General features: G+C 41.1%; 1 protein-coding gene and 1 long non-coding RNA gene across 2 annotated transcripts in view; one reads left to right on the forward strand and one right to left on the reverse strand.

The window, feature by feature from the left end:
* foxg1b (forkhead box G1b) overlaps window positions 1–3,680 on the forward strand; it is a 5,041-nt gene extending 1,361 nt beyond the window's left edge. The window contains exon 1 of the mRNA XM_020111867.2: window positions 1–3,680. This exon is cut by the window's left edge and continues 1,361 nt beyond it. Coding sequence (XP_019967426.2) covers window positions 1–112 — 112 coding nt within the window. The 3' untranslated portion in view covers window positions 113–3,680.
* The window catches only part of LOC138413640 (uncharacterized), a 42,128-nt gene that overhangs the window by 9,935 nt on the left and 7,630 nt on the right, over window positions 1–24,563 (reverse strand). Inside the window, exons 4-6 of the long non-coding RNA XR_011246052.1 lie at window positions 22,220–22,363; window positions 6,884–6,975; window positions 6,642–6,713 (exon numbers count right to left, since the gene is read on the reverse strand). This is a non-coding gene — a long non-coding RNA (uncharacterized lncRNA). The remainder of the gene's footprint in view (window positions 1–6,641; window positions 6,714–6,883; window positions 6,976–22,219; window positions 22,364–24,563) is intronic.

A 24,563-nucleotide genomic window follows, 5' to 3' on the forward strand; every position in this document is an offset into this window, starting at 1 on the left:
AGACTCCCTCAGAAACAGCTCCATACCGGCCTTCTCCCCGGGCGTGTCCGCGGGGTTCCCCGGGATGCTGTCCCATCAAAAGAGGGTGACTCCAAACGCTTTCCTAAACTGAACTCCCCCCTCCTCCCCCCTCACCGTCCCCCCTCCGCGGATGGCACCGGGACGAGGACGCGCAGGAGACGTGACGTTAAGGGCCCAGAGAGAAAGTGGTAAATATCAAACTGTGGTCCACGTGAGGTGGACGTGTCCCCGAGCTTCTGTCCCTGTCTCTGTCCCTGAGCTTCTGTCCCTGTCTCTGTCCCGAGGTGCAGCGGGTTCGATTCCATCATTTGATTCTGTTGAAAAAGGGACAAACTTTTGTTACCGCGGTTGAACAACTGTAAACTAGACTTGCCAAAGGTAACGCTATATGAGTAGAAATATTTCAAACTATTTATATCTTGTACAAAGATTTTCAGTACTTCATTTGAGTCTTTTATTTATGTTTTGTATTTATTGTACAATGTATTTAAATTCTATTTGTCAGTGTATACGCATCAGTATTGGGGGGGGAGGGGCTTGCTTACAGGGTTAATAATTATTTATGAATTTTGAGACAATCGAGGAAGAAAAAAAAAAAAAAAGACAATCAGAACTTTTTCTTTCTCTGGAGGAAAAACTTTTTGAACAAGTGAATAAATGAAGCCTTAAGATCATCAGAGACAATCAGGGGTTAAAGAGGAAGAACAAGCCTACAAATCATATCTCACTCAGGTTTGACCCCGACAGGCCTAACAACCATCACACAGTAACAACCATCACACCGTAACAACCATCACACAGTAACAACCATCACACCGTAACAACCATCACACAGTAACACCAGTAACAACCATCACACAGTAACAACCATCACACAGTAACACCAGTAACAACCATCACACAGTAACAACCATCACACAGTAACAACCATCACACAGTAACAACCATCACACCGTAACAACCATCACACAGTAACACCAGTAACAACCATCACACAGTAACAACCATCACACAGTAACAACCATCACACAGTAACAACCATCACAACCATCACACAGTAACAACCATCACACAGTAACAACCATCACACAGTAACAACCATCACACAGTAACAACCATCACACAGTAACAACCATCACACAGAAACAACCATCACACAGTAACAACCATCACACAGAAACAACCATCACACAGTAACTACAGTCGTCTGCTCTCTGTGAAGAGTTTCCTTCCAAAATAAAGATTTCCAGAAAAGTTTAAATCTGTGATCAAAGTGTGACTTTGAATAAAAGAAGTTATTGGTAACTGGACTTTCATGTTCTGGAACAGAACTCTTCACATACTTTTATGCAAAACCTGGAGTTTTTGTCTGTTTCCTGTTTATTATGAAAACCCAGATTATCATTTTCACTTTACTGTGTGTGTGTGTGTGTGTGTGTGTGTGTGTGTGTGTAAAACCTGCTGCGCATGTGCACTGAGAGCCTCCACACAAACAAACATCCTCCTGAAATAAACAATAAAATACTTTTAAAATACTTTTACTGCTGTCTCCTCCTCCTGGGGGGGGGGGGGGGGGGACCTCCTCCAATTGTTTGTTTGTTTGGTGGCTTCAGAAAATAAACACACACACACAGACACACATGTAAACACAGACACACACAGACACACACAGACACACACACACACACACACACACACACACAGACACACACACACACACACACACACACACACACACACAGCTGTTGTCAGGTGATGAACTTGTGTCTCCAATAAACGTTTTAATCTGGAAACTGTTTTTTGTCAGAACTTAAATTTTCATTCTGAGCGAAAGAGAAAATCTGAACGATCTCAGCTCAGATCCTCAGTTGTCATGGAGACAGTTTTATTATTTTCATGTGAAACTAAATGAAATGAAAACACATTCGCACAGAAACTAAGATTATCGGAGAATCGAGGTTTCCAGTCGACTGATTTACGCACAAACTTATGCAACTTATTTATTTGGTTTGTTTGGGTGAAAACTGCAGAGGGAGTTTATCAGCCGCCATTTTCCACCTGATACCGATATTAATGTTTGATGTGACGATGCTAAGCTTTTAGTGAAAAGACAATTTTACACATTGTTGTGTAATGAAAACCTGATTTTACATTTTGTGACTTTATTTTAACACGTTTGTTTAATTTAAAAAGATTGATTTTGTATTTTTTTTCCCACAAGTTCAGTTTGTGTTGAAATGAAAATTGGAGTTGAATTGAATTTACTTCAGTGTCACTAGATTTAATGTAAAAGTTCAAAACACATTTCTCATCATTTCAAAGTGCTGATTGGAATAAATCCAGTTTTAATTACGAGTTAAACTCAAACAAATTATTTATTTTCTTAACAATAATTTACTTTATCATTTGCTAAAATTTTATTTTGATTAATCCCACAAGTGGCCACTATATTTTTTATTTCAGTGGAATAACGGTTTTGTTTTAGCTTCTATAAAAACTTTAGTGATTTAAAGAAAAACAACGAAAACTTTTTAACTTTTTTTGAATCAGAATTTTTCAGGTTTAAAACTAATAACTGATCACAGAGATTATTTGCAAATTAACTTATTGATCCCCTCGTCATCGAACGCAGAGAAATAATTTAAATAAAATATATTTTACATCAGCGGGAGATTTGTGGCTACACTGGAAAAAATTCTGTTTTCTAAAAGCACAGAAAATAAAATGTGTTTAATTTCAGAGTTTTGATCGATTATCGATCAGTTTGTCCTCAGATCTCAGGTCAGCCTGTCTGAGTCACACCATCCTCACAAAATAAAATCGTCTGTGCAAAAATGAAACAGGAAACAGCTGATGTGGAGGATATTTTACAAACACACCGTCACCGCCGATTCAGTAGATTTAACCTTTGTTGCAGTAAAATATGAAAATACACAAAAGGAGAAATCTTTAAGTAAATTAACATGAAATAAATTAGATTAAAATCTTCTCGTTCATTTCTGACGTTAACATTAAACTGTTTGATATTTTTATTATTATTTAGACGATCATCTGTTCTCGGCCTTTTAACGCAAAAAACAATATTGTCGACTGAAAGTAAACGAGCTGCAGGTTGAATTTAATTTAAAATGGTTTCAATCGTTCATGAAATTAATTTTGTGAATTTTTCTGTTGATATTTAAAAAATACTGAGGTAAAAAATTTAAACTGGTTTAATTTTACAGTGTCAGCCAATAAAAAAAAAACAGCCTCATGTAACCTTTGACAAAAATAAAATAATAAAAGCGCACACACACACACACACACACAGTAAATAAACAGAAGAATAGCAGAACATTTCTAAATAAAAGCACAAACACAGTCTGAGCCTCGTTCTGTCTGAGAAATAAAAAATTAATTTCTGAATTTAAAACAGTAGAAGAAGTAGAGACAGATGAGATTCACGGATCCGGGCTCCGAGGTTTAGATTTGTTCTTCTTGTGTCACTTTTTCAGTTTGGTTTTGTAAAACAAAAATATTTTAGAATTGTTTTTATTTTGAATTGTAATTTGTTTTGCACTTTGTCGTTAGTTCACTTGTACGAAATCTGTCCCGTCTGTTCTGTTGCTGTTCGTTTTCTTTCTCAGAGAAACTTAACTTGATTAAAAAGGATAAAATAACCCGAGTTTCTGTTTCACTGATTAACGTGTCATCGAACTTCACGAGCCACAAATAGAAAGTTTACAGGTTTTATTTTTATATAAAAGCATCGTTTATATATAAAGTGGAAGCAGAGAAATATTTGTCATTTCCAGTTTTTAGTTTCGTGTTTTACAGAAATTAAAGTTCGCTTCATTTATAAAATCTTTATCTTTTATTGTTGAAAGTTTTTTGTTTTTTCGTAAATGAGGAACTTTTATTTGATTAAACAACATATTTATTCTGTTTTATTTAATTACGTTAAATTTCTTCTTGGGTTATTTATACGGGAATGTTTAAAATTAATTTTATTTGTTCAGTGTATTATTGTGTGATTGATATAAAACTTTATAGATAGATTTATTGAGATATATGTATTTAGAGATTTATCTTGTATTGAACAGTTCCGGCCTGTGAGCCATTATCATTGATTAGCAAATGTTTAATTAAGGTTTTTGTACTGAACATCTATTCTAAGTATAAAGTTGGTTGTGAACTTTTTGTTTGAAGGTTTATTTCTATATTTTAAATCAGTGACTCTTTAATCTAATTTAAGTTTATTCACTTTGACTTTTCGTCTTTTCCGCCGTGTTTTAATTATTAATCAGCTGTTTCCTGCTGATGTTATTTTATAAATTATAACATATGGACTTTTTCTTAAAGCTGAATCTTTATTATTGAACTCAGCAGCGTCATGTGATCAGAGTGTGTGTGTGTGTGTGTGTGTGTGTGTGTGTTGCTGGACTATAGTTTCAAACTGAGTTTCAAAGACACAAAACTAACGTTTCTTTTCATCTTATTTTGAAATCTTGTATATTTCTGTGTTTCGTGGTCGACGCAGTAAATTTAATTTCTTTCTTCCTGAAACATAAAGAGGAAATAAACCAACACGGAATTAATTCCTTTACTATAACGAATCATTTCAGGTGTAAATAATTATACATTTTATTAAATATGTCTAAATGAACTGGAGGTTAAATATTTCTCAGTATTTGATTTTTATCATTTCTATAAAATGTGAAATATTCTCAGTTGTGAACTTTGACTAAACTTTATATTAATAAAAGATCTCGTCTTTTTATTTGAACGTTTTAAACCTCGGTGAAGTTCGACTGTGGACGAACTCTTCATCATAATTCATCTCAGTCGGAGACGTCAAGAGAAGACGAAGCTTCATAAGTAATAAGACAAGAGAAGACAGAGAGGAAATGAGACGTCCATCAGTCTGTCTCCGTCTTCATGTCTCTGCACTTGTCTTATTGTTGTGGCCTTTTACTGTGTATCCTCTTCTTTTGTCTCTATCTGTCTATATCTCTGTCTGTCTGTGTCTATGTCTCAGTTGGACTTGTCTGTCTCTGTCTTTCTTCACGTCCATCTGTGTTTTTATCTGTCCGTCTCTGTCTCTCTCTACCTACAGATTATCTGTTTGTCTTTTTGGCTGCTGTGTGTCTTCGTCTCTGCTCCTCTGAATTTCCGTCTCTCTCGGCTTCTGTCTTTATCTGAGTCCATCTTGTCTGTCTGTCTTTTTCTGTCTCTCTTCACTTCTATCTGTGTCTTTAAGCGTCTGTCTCTGTCCTTCTCTACCAGTGTCCCTGTCAGTCTTACTGTCTCTTTACCAGTTTCTTTCAGTGTGTCCTCTCTCCGTCCCTGTGGTCAACATGTCTTCTAGTTTGTTTTTGTTCATCCTTGTCTCTGAGTCTCTGTCTCCATTAGTGTCTCTCTCTCTGTCCCCATCTTGACACTGCTCGTCTTTTCTTTGAGTCTGTCTCTGTCCACATTTATTTGTCTCTACCTCTATCTTAGCTTTTGTCTTGTCTGTCCCTGAGTCTAAATCTCATTTCTCAGGTTTTTGTGTCTTCTTCTTGTCCTCCTTGTGTCTCCGTCTCCAGCTTTGTGGTTTTAAGACAAGTTGTCTGTCTCTGTGTCTCTACTCGTCTGTCCATGTCTCTGTCTTCGTCTGTGTCTCTGCAGCTTTAAGAGGAGTGTCTCTCGGGGGGAATTTAGGTCAACGCAGCGCCTCCGTCGGCGGCGCTCTTGTTTTGGCAGCTGGGGCGGCCCCCAGGGGGCGGGGCTAAGTGGAGGGGGGAGGGTGTGTAGTGATGTAATTTTGCCCGTGATGTCACTCCCACCGCAGACGAGTCAAAAAAAAACAAAGTTACCGGACGAACCCACGATGGACGTCTGCTGCCAGAACTCAGCCGAGCGAATGAAGTGAGATCCAGAGACACGGAAACCAATCTACATTTAATTAACCCGTTAATAATTAACCCGTTAATAATTAACCCGTTAATAAAAACCTGATGATTGTTTCCATGATTGGTTAATGACTCATTAAGATTTCTAATGTTCCGTCCAACGTCTTCAAAGACTTTCAGTTCACAAAGATCTGAAAGTTCTCCAACAAAAGTTTTTCTTTATTAATTAATTAATTATTATTATTATGTAGAAGATGTTTGTTTCTCATCAGTTTGGTTTCATTAGTTATTTATGATATAAAAACAGGAGACGTGATGATTGACAGCTGACACTGACTCAGGATTGGTTGAAAGCATATATGGGTGTGGCCTCGTGGAGAATTAATAAAAACCATTAGTTCGATAAATAAACAATAAAACTTTTTCTTAAGAAAGTTATAAAGTGACTTTGTGTCTTTAAGTCTGGAGCTGGAGGTGTCCTCAACTTATCCAGAGTCATAAATAAACACATGACATCATCATCATAATAATAATAATAATAATAATAATATTAATTAAAGTTTGTCACCTTTAAATAAACGTTTCTGTTCAAACACAGAATCCTTCGTCTGATTTTATTTTCTGACGCTCGTCACTCAGGCGTCTGTGTCGTCCAACAGTTTGTTCGGCTCCTCCTCCCGACTCTGACTCCGAGCTGTCAGACGACAGAAAGTGGGTTGAAGGGATGAATAAAACATTGGGACTGACCTTTGACCTTTGGGCTGTCATGTCTGCGATCCGCAAACTGAAGCAGCTTCTGCATCGTCGCTGGAAAAGCGTCTGAGGAGTCGACAGAAGAGAATCAACATTAAATGTTGATTCTAAACTAAACGAACGTTTAGAAAAGTTCGACGGGATTCAAACACTTTGAATTTCAGTTTAAAGGAGGAAACGATGGAGCTGCTTGTCAAACAGAGAGAAACTGGTCATTTTTAAAAACCTGAACTCACTTCACTTCTTGTTTCATCGTCCGAAGAGAAAATACTTTTAGCTTCTTGGTTCCGTTTGTTGAAACTTCCTCCGATCGATCGTCATCCAGCTCCTGATGACACAAACACATTTTACACAATGAGATAAAAGAGTTTGTTCAGTTGATAAAGACATTTTTACATTTAACAGCTCAGGATGAAACGTGTTTAACGTTTGTCTCCTCGTGAATGAACCTCAGACAGTGGAAGTGGTGCACTGACCCTCCCGGGCCTCTGTACGTTCAGAGCCATGTTCTCACGGAGCAGTTTAAGAAAAATGTTTTGTATTAACGCGTCTGTTTCGTGCCAAGAACATTCAGGTCACATTATTTCATCCTCCGTCTTTAATCACATGAGACGTTGTGTTGTCTGCTGGTAATTATCTGTATAAGAAGCTGGTGGCGGCGGCGGCGGCGGCGCTGCGTCTCCAGGGGACGGGACGTTGGCGAGAGTTTACAATGTGAGTGATAAAAATCTCTGGATTGTTTAATTGTGCAGGAGAAGTGAAGCTGTGACTCAGAGAGACGCTGGATGAGGATTCACATTATAACGGACGAGTCTCTTCAGACCCGAGGAGTTTGTTGTTGATGCCGAACAAAGTGAATTCACGAACGTCAGAGTTCTCTATCGTCTGTGTCACTCAGAAACAGATGAGCCGGGAATCAAACCACCGACCTTGCGTTTTTTTTCGTTTGGTAAAAACTGAAGAAGAGATTTCTGAGGATGAGAAAAACTTTGTCCTGTGATTTAAACCTACAGAAACTTCATCCAGAAAAATAAACACCGATGTGTATTTGATTAAATTTGTCTACGATGAGTTTCACTGATGAACTTTGTTCACGTGGCCTCGATCACAGAGACTCATCAAAGATCTGAGCTCAGCTTCCAAACGTCCTCAGACTCGTCAACGTGTCTGAGCTCAGACGAAGCGTCCAGAGGATCCACGTTCTGCTCCGAGGACTTTCAGCCTCCGTGTTAAGAGGCGTCTAATCTGCTGCTGAAGTTTAAAGGGCGAGTGCTCGGGCCGCCGACCCTTCAGAGGTTATTAGCAGCGACCTCCACTCACATTATCCCGACCTGCACGGCTCGGTGCTCGGGGGGGTGGAGGGAGAGCCATGGAGGGGGAGGGGGGGGGGGGGGGGGGGGGTTAGGGTCAGCAGAGAGTCAAGTCTGAAGAAAAACTCGTCAAGAAAAACTCGTCAGGAAGTTTTTCTTCAAAATTCAAACACTTTGTAAAATAAAACTAAAGAATTCATGTTTTGAAATTGGAAAAGAAAAGTAGAATTTATTAGTTCAGTTTGTTTGTTGTGATTTTTCTAAACTTGAATCTGAAACTTAAAAAACCTCCGAACCACTGAAGTCCAGTGTGAAAAATATTTTATTATCTGATAGAAAACAGATATTTCATGAATGTCCGTTGTTTTCACACGTTATCGTTGATAAATCTCATCGGACTCATTTATTTTTATTTGACGTTGTTTTCCTGCAGCGAATCAAAACTTGTTCGTCAAAATGAATCAATGATTTAAAATCTGGTTTGATTGGACGAATCAATCAGGAAGTGAACGAGTGAACATGAAGCCTGAAGGCCTCGATTCATCAACACAGAGTTAAAAGTGTTGTGTTCATTATTATCATTGTCGTTTTATTACTTCTCACAGTTTCACGTTCAGGGAAAATCTCAAACTGTTGGATTTTATCTACGTATTGTTTTTAACATTAAACTTAATTATATTAAATCAACAGTGTTTGTCTTTTTCTTTCCGGGATTGAAAAGTAACTGAGTACATTTATTTAAGTATGATGTTGTACTTCAGTATAACATTAAGGTACTTGTACACAAGTTTAACCTTTTTTTACATGTAATTAAATAAATTATTAAATACTAAACTCTTTAAATTCTCAATGTATTTTACATCGTAAGATCTCAACCTTACTATTTGTACAAGTACTAATTGTGTATTTCTACTTTTACTGTCATTATATTTTTGCTGTACTTGGTTTTACAAAGTAAAACGTGAATATTCTCATCATTTCTTCATAATCAAAGATTTGAGATGTGGAAGACGATGATTCTAGTTTTTGTGTCCGAGAGTGAAAATCTCACAGAAAACAAACTGACTCTGGTTCAGTTGATTTTTTTTTGTTCTGAGTCGTCGGCTCGTTTTTCTTTCAGGAGAAAATTAATCTTCTGCTTTTTATTTCTTTGACTTCGATTCTGCAGGACGAGACAAAGTGATAATGGTGTTTTCAGCCTCATCTTCATCATCCTCACCTCATTTCTTTTATTTATTTCTCTGCATTTTCTTTCCTTGATCGTGGTTTTAATTGTAGAAAAAATAATATTTGATATATTTGATTCTATATAAGATTTTAAATTTAAACTAAGTTTGTGAAAAAAGTAATAAAGTTTGACATTGATATAAATCTAATTCATTTAAATTCTATCGATCAATATGCATCACATTCACTTTATGAGTAAATGTCAAAACTGTGTAAATATAATAAATAAATCTGAAACATGTCGACGACGTGTTTGTGAAATTGTTCAACAGGTTTTAAACGTTTCATCGTCTGAAGTTTAAAAAAAAACAAAAAAAAACTTTAATCTGAACAAAAACAAGAAAAATCCTCAAACTGAGAAAAGGCGAGCGACTGTGAAACAGGAAACAGCTGCAGCGTCGCAGATTTCAGAATAAAACTTCAGGTTGATGTGATCGTCATTAACACACACAGACGTTAACGTCACATCGTGTGTTGTTGTCAATGATTGACGTCTGCAGAGCTGCAGGGAAACAACAGCTGCTTTTACAAGGTGACAATAAAAAAACAGCCGAGAGAAGAGGACGAGGAGGAAGAGGAGGAGGAGGAGGAAGATCAGGGTAAGAAAACATTAAACTGGAAACAGTGAAATTTAGTTTGTAGAGAAAGTTCTGTTTGTTAAATGTGAGATTCTGTAAAAGTCTTTAGAAGCAGAATGATTCTGGATATTTCCACAGAGCTGCACTTCAGAACGAGTTCCTCCGAGGACAAGAGACCGAGTCTGAACTCTTCCAAACATTAAATATAATTCAGCCAGGTCCCAAACAGTTTAGAAAAAGTTCCTCCGAGGACAGAAGAAGTTTTCTGACAGTAAAACTCTTCACCTGATGTAAGAAGCTCCACAGTCCTGAAGTGTCTGTTATTTTGGTTTTTCAGTTTCAGGTCCTCGTGTTTTTTCCTCAGAAAAAGTTCCCGTGAGGACGAAAGAGAAGAAAATGTCCTCACTCACTAAACATCCGTCTTTTGAAAGTGACGCAGTCCTGAAGCAGAATTCTAAAAACAATTATTTTGGAGCTTCTGTCTTTTTGAGCCTGTTTCATGTGAACTCGTCTGATCTCAGAACAGCTGGAGAGAAAAACACCGTTTCACACAGAAGTTGAAGACAAATAATCGCCGCAGGAAATTTAGCTTTTTAAAATAAAAAGCAGCAGATTTATTATTTAACTCTTCAGACACTGAATGATTCACCGGAGGAGACTTGAACTCCACTGTGATAATCTCCCACCGTCAGTGAAGGCATCACAGCAGGTGAGAATGAGAGTTTTTAAATCAGCTGCTCTCCTGAATTCTGACTTTCATCTGGATCAAAGTCACGAAAACATCAAATGACTTTAACTTGATTTTTCTCTCTGTGTGATTTGAACCAAGTTTTAAGTTTTTGTAGTTTGAACAAATCTCAGGTTTATTTTTCTGAGGAAACAAATTTTAAAAATGCTGAAAATAAAAAAATAAAAAAATTTCATCTGTCGACCGTCAAATTCATAAAATCATTCAAATGCTAATTTTGACCTTTTCCTCCCGAGATCGTGATTCATGTAAAATATTTCTTTATTTTCCTCATGTGGGGGGGGGGGGGGGGGGGGTTCTTTAATAAACGTTATAAAATAAAAATATTCTTCTTTTGTCTCCGGCTGCAGAAATGAATCAAATATCTGGTGATACGAAAATAATTCATAGAAAAATACTGTTCGTTCATTTTATTCACATTTTATGAAGAAGTTTGTTTCTTGAAAAAACGAACAAATATTTAACTGAACTATTTAACATTAAATAAGTTTATTTTAGTTCAAAATGAAAACTATTTCATGAAGAATAAAGTGTATCTGGGCCGTCGAGCGGAGAGTTCCTTAACTGTGTAAAAGAAATAAAAATTATAAATATATTACGTGAAGAAAACTAAGAAATGTAAAAACATACTTCATGTATGTTCTGGTTTATGAATACGTGTAAGAAAGTTGTGTAGTTGTAAATAAAATAATAATCATGTCTGTCTATTAATACTGAATCAATCAGGATGTTTTGGTGTAAAATAAATCAAACAATAAAGTTTTTCTGCACAGAAATAAAAGGACACGTCTGAAACAGGCGTTCAGACGAGGACCGACCGCTCACACACTCACAAATCAATCATTCAATTTAATATGTAGATTTGTTTGTGATGGAAAAAAATCATATACGAGAATCAAATGATTCAAAATAAAGTTGATAATGTTGAATATATTTTAATTTCTGTCCAATATCCTGTGGACATTGGACAGAAACGTCTCGAAAATAAAGAATAAAACTAAAATCAACTGTAATTTAAAATGCGATTGTTGAACTGAATCTTAAATTAAATCATTGAAAGTAGAATTTTTACACATTTCAGTCGTCACATTTGGATTTTTGATGATTTAACGTTTTTTCTTTAAACTTGATGTTGAAATTTAAAGTTTAAAGGACCCGTGAGCTGTAAATCAAAGGGTTGTACTTCCTGCAGTAAAAAGGCTAAACGTGTGTTTGCTGCAGTTCTGACTCGTCCCGCGGGCTCAGTTCAGTCAGACGAGCCTCGGAGCCGCCGCTCCTGTTTTCATGCTCTTATTTGTTTCTTCAGAAAGTTCAGCTGAGTCGAGTCAATCGAGCGTCGGGTCGATTTATTTTGACAGCGTCTCACGGCCTTGAACCCTGCGTCCGGTTAAAAGGCCGTCGGGCTCCGACCGCAGCCAAAATGCAGCAAAACTGTGCTGCAGTATTTTCAAACAAACAACGCATAAAAAAAAAAAAAAGACGAGGAGAAGCTCTCTGACCCGCCTGACTGCGGCGCCCTCGCTCCCACCCCGCCCCCCGGTGAAGATCGCGTGCAGAATCCAGGCAACCCAGAGCGTGCTGGGGGAGCGCTCGCTGCTGCACACCCAGGCGACGTGACCTTCCCTTCACATCGCCAAACAGCCCAGCGGTGTGGGGGTTGCCCGACGCACTGAGCATGCTCAGTAGCCTCCGCAGTGTTTCGTGACAACACTAATAGTCTGCATGGATCACTGGCACGCAGAGTCACTTCTAATTAGAATTATCTCAATCTTCCACCAGGGTTTTATGGGTATTCTTTTCTCTTTCGTACAGCGCCGCCATCTGAGTGGCTCGCCGAGGTGCCAGTTGCCCCCTTGACTCCGCCCCTGCTCCCGCCTCCTCCTAGCCTCGCTTTCTGCTCGATCAGAGGTACGGCCTCCGCGCCTCCCACCTCTCCTCCCCCGTTCTACACAAGAAAATAAAGAGGGGGGGATCCCGGCCCTTCGTCCTCACCTCGTGGCTTCACGCTCTGTTACATTTGCATGATTTCATTTCTGCCGCATGTTCTACGGTCTCCTTGTTCGCCTTCCTTCCTTCCTTCCTTCCCTCGTCACCTGACGACCTTCTCCTCTGAGGCCTTTCATTCACATCGTGTCCCACACGTTCAGTCGCCTCCTCTCTCCTGAGAGGTTCGGTCATTTTTAACCCATTTCTGCTCCTGAACGTCGCAGCTATGCTGCTGTGTGGGGGGTGGGGGTGGGGGAGGAGGTGGAAAGTGATGGATGTCACTCGACCGGCTCAGATTAAAGCCGTTACTTCTTTGAACCAATTGTTTTTATTTCAGAGAGGAAGGAAATGACTCGTCCTCGTCCGCTCAGCTGTCGCATTCAAGTCTTAACGGGATTTGCGAAGAACAAACTTTCCTTCTTTCTTTTCTTTTCTCTTTGTTCAGGTTTAATCCTCGTTTCCGTCACCGACACTTCCCTCTGGAGCGACCTGCGCTCAGCGCACAGAGCCACGACCTGCAGGTCTCCAGCTTTACAAGCAGGAGGTCAAAGGTCAGACGCAGCCTCGGAGGATTCTCGCTCATTATGAAGTAAAATCAGATTAATTAAGAGGATCAATAAACAGATTTCGCTCCTGATGGTTTGTGTGAATTGTGAAATATCTTTTAAAGGTCAAAGTCACTTTCAGCTGCTTGTTTTGAACGTTCAGGGTCAGGAGGAGTTCAGGGGAGGAGGTGAGACAGGATTTAAACTGTACGTGGACAGACAGACAGACAAGCAGGAGGAGAGAGACAGAAACGAGAGGGAAACATCAGGTCAGACGGACGATCAGTCAGTCACAGAGACGGACAGAGAGACGGACGGCTGAGAGGACTGAGCCGCCCGGGAGGGAGCTACGGTGAAATCTAAACGGGCAGGAAGACGGACGGACGGACGGACGACGAGTCAGACGCACGAGCTGAGGGACGAGCTGAGGGACGAGCTGAGGGACGAGCTGAGGGACGAGCAGGTGAAAACCCAACAAACAGTCGACCTGGACGTTGTTTGTGCTTTAGAAAAAAAAACAAACAGGGTCACGACCTCGTCCTCTGAGTTAAAAAAAAAAAAAAGGTTTTAAGTTTGATTGAAGGTTCTTGTTCACAAGTTTAACCTTTCATGAGACAGCTGCTTAAATTAAAAATCTTTGTTCACATGTCGTCTGGAAGCTTTTTCTTTCAGCTGAGATTTAATTTTGGAGACAGGATTTTTAAATTGACCCAAACACAAATCATCTGCTGCTGAGAACAAACATTTCCTCCCGTCCGTCGAACTGAAACCAGGTTTATGAATTTACTGCCTCTTTATAAATTGATTTTAAAATCTATATATTTGTGATTTGCTCCGAAGGTTTTCGGTTCAGAGGTGAGAGCAGAAGACGGAGGAAACACTGACCCATAAAAACTCAAACAGAGAAGATCTCCAGCTGAGACTTTGATTTTATTTGAGTTTGTTAGTTTTTAACAGGAAACTTCAGCAGATTCTTCTACGGTCTGAGGACACGACCCGAAGAAGAATTTAGGTGAAACACGAAGTTAGACGCACTCTTCTAATCTTTAGGAAAAACTCTTACACTGAAAAGAAAATCTAGAAATCCTGCTTCTTAACTGTCGAGTCAAGTTTGTGCAGAGTGGTCCGAAAAGTTAGTGCACGCACACGCACACGCACACACACACACGCACACACACACACACACACACACACACACACACACACAGTTTCAGGCCAAACAGAGGAGGAGGAGGCAGTGAGCTCAGGTGAGTTTATTTAAATCTTTCTAGATATAATTAGATGATTGATTGTTGAAGGTTTTAGAGTCAGAATAATTCTGCCGCTCTTCATATTTGTCTGAAAACATTTTTAGGTTTGTGACTTTTGTTGGGACGAGATGTTTGAATCGTTTGAATCGTGGCGACCGTGTTCTGACATTTGAGTAAAACACTTGAATTGAAGACTTGATTGACGGAGACAGTCGAAGATTCGTCAATGATTCACTGATTGATCAGCAGGAGACAGATGTTACAGAGAGCTGAACGACTTTATGAGGAGAAGAGACTGAAAGAGGAGGAGGATGTGAAGAGGGGATGAAGGAGAGATGGTTCCAGGAGGACGTGGCTTGATGAGCGTGCGTGACAGAAATGGAGGATGGTGAAGAAGGAAGGAAAGATGTGAGGGCGGAGGAGGAGGAGGAGGAGGAGGAGGTAATGGAAGAGAGGAAAAACAGAGAGGGGATGGAGGAGGGGAAGCAGAGACGCAGGTTCACGGTTCACGAGAAACATCAGAGGAGGAGAAATAAAGTGAAGGAGAAGGTGAAAGAAGAGATGGAGGTGAAGAGATGGAAAACAGAGAAGAGGAGGAAGCTCTGACAGAAGTTTGTCCTCAGACTAATTTCTTTTCCTGATTAAGTTTGGAAACGTCGTCGTTGTCTTGGTGACGTCTGAACGGAAAACCTCCAGTATTTGATTCATGACCTGCAGATATTTAGACTTTGATGTTCCTTTGATTGAGACACGAGTCTCGTCTTCTCGTCATCACCGTCATAAATATCATGTCTCATCAAGTGTTTTCTGGGAAATCACTCAAAGGTCAAATAAGAAAAAAGAGTTCACGTCTCATTCTTTCTTTACTGGAAATTCATAAACGTAGTTTTTCCCAGAAATCACAGTAAAGTGAACAAACCTCCTCGGCCGACGTGATGACGGACAGGTACAAACAAAAGATGAAAGTCAGGGCCGTGAAACCTGGCGCCTACATTTCCCACAATGCAATCTGATAGCTCCAGTCACTGAGTTGTGCTAACAGTGGCTAACGTCGCCTGCAGCAGAGAAGAAGAGCGGACTGTCGTCGTCTCGGAGATTGAACTCGTGCAGATGTGCAGCGGGGCGTCGGCCTGCAGCCGGACGACCTCGGTCTGGTTTGCTTTTGGTCTGAATATGGTCACATGGGTCGAACGGTGACATCACGGCTGCAGACACGGAGACGACGGTAACAGTCGCAGTAGCAACTTATTATAAAACACCAGCTAAAGTTAACGTCCGCCGCCTGACTCCGCCCCCGACCCCTCGGCCTGCAACAAGTGCTAGACGACCCATGAGCCTTTGCAGCTGTTAAATAAATACCAACTCGTCCATCATCCATAGAATGAAATAAAAGATGGACGCCGTGACAGTCTCAAGTCATAAGCCCCTCCTCCTCCATGTTAGCTCGTTCTTCTCTCTGATGTTTCTGATTCGTTTGATTTTATTAATAAAAAAACAGGCGGAGACGTCATGATTGACAGCTGTGACTGACTCCTGATTGGTTGAGAGTGTGGGCAGGCGGGGCCTCGACACCTCAGCTCTATCCTCGATCACACGTTGTTATTGTGAATGATGTCATCAGGGCAAGATGGCAGCGTTTGTGTCTTAGATCATTTGGCTTCATCTCTGGAGGAGGTGGAGACATGTCGTCCATCTTCACGTTTGGCCTCCGCCTCTTTCTCTCTCCACTCTGTTGACCTGCGGGCGATTAACGTTGGTTTGTGTCAAGCGAGAAACGGAAACCTGCAGATTCACACGAAGAATCTGTTCGTGGAGATGAAGCCAATGTTGAATGAGGAGGAGGAAAGAGAGGAGGAGGCGAGGCGAGGCGGGGGGGCTAGCACAGGATAAACACTAAAACCTGCCGAGTTTTAACGGGACGCCGCCTGTTTGACCTCCCCCCCCCTCCGGGACCAGAACCAGCCAATGGAAGTGAACAGAAACCAGCTCGTGAACCAGTGAGGAGACAGAACCTCCTCGTCCCTCCCTCTTCTTCTGCTGGATTTCCGCAGAGGCCCCGTTGCGTGACCACTAATCACCTCAGAGGGCGAAACGCCTCGAGCAGCCAGCAGCCGGCCGCCGCTCAGCTGATCCCCCCGAGGCAGCTCGTGGTTAATAATGCAGACCAGAGGTGTTTTAGAGAGGAGGTCCGCTCCGCCTCAACAGGGGGCGCTGTCTGAGAGGTCAAAGGTCAAGGCCAGAGTAAACAGAACCACACTTGGTGAAAACGTTAACGCAGCCGCCTGTAAAACAGCTGATGTTTTATTTAAAGATGACAGTCAAACAGGAAGTGCCCCTCAGCGAGCCGTCTCCTGATTGGCTGATCTCAGCTCTGCTGCGGGAACTGGTTTCTGATCTGAATTCAATTCTACAATAATTCTCCACTGATGGAAGAAATCACTGCTTCTGTTTGTCTAAATCATTTAAGTTCAAGTTGTTGAATGTTGTTCAAACACAAAAGTTAGAGGGAAAACTTTCCTCTGAGAGCAGAAAATATTTAATGACATTTGGAACGTTTTATTATTTTGTATGAAGTCATATCTTATTTTATAAAAACACATTTAATAACTGTGTTTTACTAAACTCTTAATCATTATCTCATTATACAGCAGCCTGGAGTTAAGAGGTACACTTGAATAATAATATATATAAACAAAGTACATTTTAGTGTTTTACAAATACTTATAAAATGTTGATTTACTGTTTATCAAAGTTTAAAGTGCAGCAGAGTTTTAAATAAATCTGTAAAAAATGTTAAAAGCATAAAAAAATTAAAACAACATAAAAAACAGTTTGATCCTTTAATGATGAAAAAGTTCAACTGACTGAATAATTATCCAGATTAAATATATTTCATCATTTAATTATAATCATTTAGACAAAATTAAGTTGAAACTAATGTTAATTGTCTCTATAGACTATTAATAATAATGTATTATTATTATTATTATTAATTAATAATATTTCGTAATTAAATACAGTGTCAACTAATTCAATAGTTTGAAGATGTTTTAACCTTTTTCGTTTTAAAAGTTAATATTTAATTAGTGACGGTTTCTATTATCTGTGGCCTTTGTGGGAAATGTCTTTAATTATTTTGCCCTAAATAATCCACAGTATAACATCATATAAATATTAGTTTACATCGATGTTTCTGTTCATTAATCTGCTCAGAGAATCGAAGTTAACTGTTCATTATTACTTAATTTATCTGTTTATTCTTTTTCTCCCGGTTAAACTTTTTGTTAAGTTTGTTCAGTTTATTAGAAAGTTGTTTAATTAATTGTATTTTCTATTTCCATTAATTCTACGTATGCAGTTCTCTTCCGTTCAGCCTCTGTCGGTCTCCTTCCGTCAAATTAAAATCAAGTCGCAGTAAATTTATTCGTTTTTAACGACGAAGAAAATAAAAAAAGAAACGAGCCGCAGCAAAAAACTCTAAACTCTGAATAAACTTTATCAGAGGACATAAAGTTCGATTCTAAATAAATTCATTTATCTCCGGTTCTTATTCAGTTTGTTTGTCACGAGCTGAAATCAAAGTTTGGAACTAAAGAAAAGATCGAGTCTGAAAAACCGAGCGACGCAAACACGACGGAGAAAAAAGAGAAAAGTGGTTAAAGCGAATTTTAACCCTGAAGATAAATCCGAGTTTTTAAAACGCGAACAAACTGCGACACAAAGAAACCTGCGAGACAATAAACCAATAAACCAAGAGATAAAGAAATAAAGAAATAAAGAAATAAAGAAATAAAGAGATAAAGAAATAAAGAGATAAAGAAATAAAGAAAAGATAAAAGACGAAGTTTCACTTTAAACACTAATTATTAATTTTACTTCTTCACCAAACACAGACAGGAGCATCTCATTGATTTTAACTGAAGGAGGAGATTTATGGAGTTAATGAGGAATAATTATTACAAATTAATTAGAGTTAACAACAGAATGTAGAAACTACGGTTGTTTGTTTTGTGATGAGGTTTTTTTGTGTTTATGACTCAAACAAACGTGAAAAACTTTAAACGAAAATACACAAGTATTCATAACTCACTGTAAAAAAAACTATGTGAGCTTACTATGAATAAAAAAGAAGTGAGTGTTTATTTTAATGATGTATTAATATATTTTCTATTCTATTAAAAACATAAAATGTCTTCATATGTTTTACTTGTAAAGTTTTATTTATCAGTAACTTTACAGTGATAGTACTGACTCAAGTATAAAGGCTGGTGAAATGTGAACTATAACACGATGAGTTCACTGACGTCTGTGGACACAGTTTTTTTAAATAATGTTTGACTCGACTTAAGTTACTGTAAAAGATCAGCGACAGGTCCGTGAAGTACGTTGATGACATGTGAAGCAGTCCGTCGCAGCAGGTGAGACGTCGCAGGATGAAAACTGAAAACTTTGACCTTTGCAGTCGACCCGAAGGAAAACATGTGACTTTTATTTTGTAGGAGGCTCCTGGCTCCTGGCCGCTGCTCGTGTCACTGAAGCTTATTCCAGCGTCACTGAACGTTTCCGGGGATGAAAACAACATCGGCTAACTGCCCAAACTGTGAAGTGCTGGTGGAAACCAGACCATAATTAAAGCGTGACCGGCGGCCGTTTTTACTCACGTTGGATTTCTTCTTCTCGCCTCAGTGAAATCTGAGACCGGGCCTCAGGCCGAACTTTACACCATGCAGTCGAGACGTGAGCAGAACAACCTGTTGTCAGGCACGACTCGAGTTAGCTGCTGAAATCAAGACGTACGAGCACGAGCTCGAGTACAAGCACGAGTAAAAACAAGAGAACGAGTACAAGCACGAGTAAAAACAGGAGAACGAGTACAAGCGTGGGATGGTTCCATCAACCACGACACTGTGATGTCATCAGGGTGGTGTTTAACCAGGCCCACCTGAGTTAAGCTACGGCAAATATGACCATCGATCTATTTATATAAATACATCCAAGCAGCCATCTTGAGCTGGTGACGTATATGAAGACTCAGTAGTGATGGAGGAGTTTCTGATGAATCCTGCTGACAAACACACACACACACAAACAAACACACACACACACACACACACACACAACCTGCTTCAGCCGGTGAGAAGTTAAAAACTTCAACAGAGCCTGAGCAGCCATTGCAGTTAAATAACACGATGTATGGAGTCACAGAGGAATCCTTCATGTCGACAGAGAGCACTGGTCGGTGCGTAGAGTCGCTCGGCTACATGAGCGCTGACGGAACACGGAACATGTGTTTGCTGCTCTTTGACGTGTCCACACACACACACACACACACACACACTCACACTCACACACACACACACACACACTCACAGGTCACTGGTGTTAGGAACTCCTGCTGGATAATGCTGCCAGATACCAGGAGGCTTTACTGCTCAGCCTAATCCTGTGTGCCAACATCAAGAGCTGCTGTGGGCAACAGCGCTCTCAGCTCGCGGCTACGCTAACACAGGAGAGCCACGCTAACACAGGAGAGCTACGCTAACACAGGAGAGCTACGCTAACACAGGAGAGCCGCCGCAGCGACGACTCAAGATTCACTGGTGACGAAGAAAACTGGATCCTTCAGGTGAGATTTCAAGAAACAGGAAGTCAAAGCTGTTTTCAGTAGACGTGTTGTGTGGACATGTTGTGTGGACATGTTGTGTGGACATGTTGTGTGGTCATGTTGTGTAGTCAGTGTGTGTAGCAGATTGTCGACTCGTTCACGACAACAAGAACATGTGGGGACATTCAGGTGAGGGGTGGAGCCTGTAGAGCAGCAGGAGGCGGGACATGGCGTCTAAACTCTACTACTAGATACTAGAAGCTGCAGGAGAAGATCCAGAACACGTCCAGAGGGACAGAGATGTGTCTAAAGGGCGTCAGAGGTGCTGCAGGAGTTCATCTCTCATTAATGTCCAATAGATTTTAATCTGCACTTCAAATACAGTAAACAAAGAAAGTACACACAGTACTACAGTTTAAATACAACTGGTACTCACAGTGTTGATGTGACAAACAACATTAAAGTACGTGTTCATCTTTAAAACACTCAGTCACTGTTTAAATCCTGGCAGAGCAGAAACTGGAGATTAGGATTAAACACACACACACACACACAGACCAACATACATCTGGCACAAGGGAAAACCCAACCAGCCCAAATCCCTGGCGTGCTTGATGACGTGTGATGTAATCGAGGTAACGACGCAGCGTGGGAAGGAAGAGGAGGAGGGCCGCGCGAGGCCGGAGGAGAACGGGAGGAAGCAGCAGGAGAGGAGACCAAAGGAGAAGAAAAAGAAGTGGAGGAGGGCGAGGAGGGTGAGGAGGGTGAGGAGGGCCGGCCAGCTACCTTGACCTCTCCTCAGGGGTCGTGCGAGGAGGTTAAGCAAACAGGTCGTGGGCTCAGTCGTTCAGTGGCCCCGGGTGTCAGCGTGCGGTCCGGCCGCCATTCAGCGGCGCTCTTCAAACACCACTGTTGTTCTAAGGAAGCTGGGACCCGCCCACACACAAACCACCACGCTCAGCCATGTTTGACAGGCGCCACCGGACAAATCCTTCAGCGTGAAGTTAGAAACACTCGTTCTGAGTCAGAACATTTCAAGTTGTGTTGAGAAACTTTGGTGGTTTAGTTTCTGACCAACTCTTCAGTCGTTGTTGTTTATGAGTCGAACATCCTCGGACCAAAACACAGATGATCTCATTCTTCACAGAAACTTCATCTGCTGCTTCAGTCGTACAGAGACGGACACGAAGCGTCGCTAACACTTCCTGTCAGGAACAGCTCCTCCTCGTCGTCGCTCAGAGAAAAAGAAATCACACTCTGACTCTTCACCATCACTGCTCCTCCTTCAGAGGAGGTTCTGTTGCTAAGCAACCAACTGCAGAGGAGACACTCTACTTCCTGTTTACGTCACATGGCCAGTGTTTGAGGACATCTTGTATTCCAGTTATTCCTCTGACATCTCGTTGGATCAGAAGGTTTTTCTAAAGAACGTCGCTCTGTGTGAAACCTCTGAGCTGCAGCTGGAGTTCAGAGGAACCAGGACGTTGAGTGTAAGAAGAGAAACGGACGTTTTGATTCACATGATTAATGACATGCGGGAGTCTGAGCTCCAGAGAACCCACAGGATCCAGAGCAAACAATGCAACCAGAGCTGAGGCAGTTTCAGGCCTTCAGCTCCTCTGTCTTTTCTTTGGCCGGAGCCCAGGTCCTACCCACATGGAGGTTTGTCTTCTTCCCTCGACTGACGACAAGCCAACACCGCCGTGCTAAAGGTTAAAAGCAGGATGTAAAGCGGGTGAAATGTGAGCTGGAGATTTGACGGCGTTTCGTCGTTACGCTACAACGACTGGACTAACTTTGCTAATGGTGTGTCTGGCCTCTCGCCAACACTTTCCCACTTCCTCCATGTTTCTCTCAGTTCAGTCACTCGCCGGATACGAGGCGTTAAACGTGACCTCTGCCCTTTGTTTTTTTTGCTCCTCTCTTTGTTTGTCTTTCTCACAATTTGACTTTCCCTGCTCACCCTCTGGTGCATTAAGTTCGACCTTCTGACCCTGTTGTCAGCTTCTTTTCCTCCTTTATATCTTAACTCATCTCCTCTTCCCTTCCTTTGCCTAATTGGTGTCCATTCATCTGCCTGAGCAAAAGAGGAGGAGGTTAATTCTTGCTGGATTAGGGACCCCTGTGGATCAGTGAGGACATGAAAGACCGAAGAGGAAGAACAGAGACAGTCGAGAAACGTCTGAAGCATCTGAGATTCTCCAGGAATTCACTTTTGAATAAACGGCCGTCGATTTTGGAAAGAAAGGAAAAAACCAAAATCACAGATTCTTCAGTCTGTAATCTGTTAGGACACATGGGGGGGGTTGGGAGTAAGTCTGACCTTTGAGCGTCTTCGTCCTCGTCCACTGATCTCTCTGTTGGATCTGGTCCTGGGCGGGGCGGCGGTCACGCCCGGTCAGACCTCTACACCGGCCCCTCTCCCGCTCTGTCAGTGGGATCACTGAGCCGTCTCCTCCAGTCGAGCCTGAGAAGAAAATCACCACGTTTTCATTTGAGAAACAAGACGTCGGAGGATCGAGTGACAGAAACGAGAGAAACTACTTTGGTCAAAGTTCAGGTTCAGGTTGAAGCTGTGAAAGAAAAACTTCTGAACGAGAAGCTGTTTTCACTTCGATGCAGATAATTTAAAAAGTTGTTTTCTCTCGGTTCTGTTCACACACTCGTACAGATCATGTGACCACAGAGGATTTTCTGACAGCAAAGAAGTTAAATTAGGCAGAAACATCAACGTCAGCTTCTCTGGACTGTTTCATCAGATCTTCAGGTTGCTGCTCACATCACCCACAGCTCCCAACTCATCCTGTCACCACACAAACCTTCCACACTTCAAAACAGTGAAGAGTCACACAACTTTGTTACAGCTGCCGACAGGAACGAGCAGATCTCACTGCAGCTCTTCAAAAAGTTTGAAGAGTTGATTCAGACTCAAAAGATGATAAAACTAAAGTCAAACATCTGAACTCGCTCTGTCGTTTCTCTTGACAAGACACAGAAGCAGAGCAGGTCCAGGTACGAGGAGCCGGTCTGAAGAACCCGATGTTGATCTGTGGACATGAATAGTGGTCGTCATAACAACGACGAGGGGAGATGATGAATTGATACATGAAGAGGCTGAGATGAATGTTCAGGTTACAGAGGTCTGAAACTTAAATCCACAAGAAGAACAAACCACCTGAACTTCGGGGTGTGAGGGAACATGTGGACGAGTGATGAAGAGGGAGGTGAGCGGGTGGGCGGAGACTATCAGGGCTGAACGAAGGAGGGGGAGGAGGGGGAGCAGGCGCGATGTCCTCGGACGCAGGTGCACGAATGTAGAGACGGGCAGATTTACTTAGATACCAAACCAACAAAGTGTTCAGAGCCTGAGACTCAAAGACTCACGATCACATCTGTAAACTGAGCTCAAGATATTTATTCTCCTCGTGGAAAGATTTCTTACTTTGACTCCCTCACCTGAGACGATGCAGCTCACCTGCTGCTCTGTGACGTCGGAGCTCGTCTGAACGTGGATGTGATCCGGACGGTGCCGGGGGAACTTTAACAAAACCAGAGACAGAAGACTCAAGAGAAGCTCCAGCTCCTGCAGCTGCTGACAGAGCAGCAGTACGATGATGAAGCAAGACATTTCCACTCAATTCAAAAACTCAGACGCTCATTTTCTAATTCTACTGAATATTTGAGAGTCAAAACCAAACTTTCACTTCTGATATCACATCAACGTTTCACACGGAGCGAGTCTGAGACCCTCTGATTATATGATACATGAGGATGATGATGATGAGGATGATGATGATGATGATGGTACCAAGTAATGACGGTAAAACGAAACGCTGCCTCAACAATTTCAACATCATTTTAAGAAAAATGTTTGTTTCAGGAGTCTGATAATGAAAAGGTTGAGAAAGTTACACACACACACACACACACACACACACACACACACACACACAGTGGTTGGTTTGGCCTCCGTCCTTCCTCCGCTCGTCTTCCTCATTTCCATAAAAGTGATGCACCCCTGGCTGAGTGTTGATGGTCTGTTAGACAGAGAGGAATCTCTGCTTCAGGCTTTTCAAACGCCAGCGGACGACGCGCACACGAAGCTTCTTCACCTCCAGAAGAAACGGCTGAAGTTTCTTTGACTTGTTCTCGATTCTCAAGATGTTTAATGGAAACTTGTTCATATTCGTTGGTCACATCATGAAAGTCGTCACGTTACTAAGTGAAAGATGAAACTGACTGAACTTCAGCTCAGGTGTCTTCACTCTGCAGCGATTGGTAAAATGGTAAGAAATCTCAACTTCCTGGAGTCGGAGGCTCAGTGAGGCTGAAGGTCGATTATCAGCTCGTCGTCACGGCTGCACCATGAGTCCTGAGATAAGTCTGAGAGGATCCATTCATTAGATCATCAGTGAACACAACTCCAACAGTGAAGGGTTAGCTTACCCTGTGAGTACTACTCAGTATTACTACTGTATTACTACAGTAAGTTTCTAGTTTCAAACATTTCACAACACAAAGAAATCTCACTTTTCATTTCTAAACCTGCCGTTTAACAGTGTTTCTCACTTTACTGTTGTTAAATGTGAAAAACAAAGAAAACATAATCTTTTATTTTTATTTTAGAATCAAATTAAATGAAAACGAGTTGGTTCAGTTTTTAAAAT

The sequence above is a fragment of the Paralichthys olivaceus genome, chromosome 14 (assembly GCF_024713975.1).
Source record: "Paralichthys olivaceus isolate ysfri-2021 chromosome 14, ASM2471397v2, whole genome shotgun sequence".
Taxonomy (NCBI): domain Eukaryota; kingdom Metazoa; phylum Chordata; class Actinopteri; order Pleuronectiformes; family Paralichthyidae; genus Paralichthys; species Paralichthys olivaceus.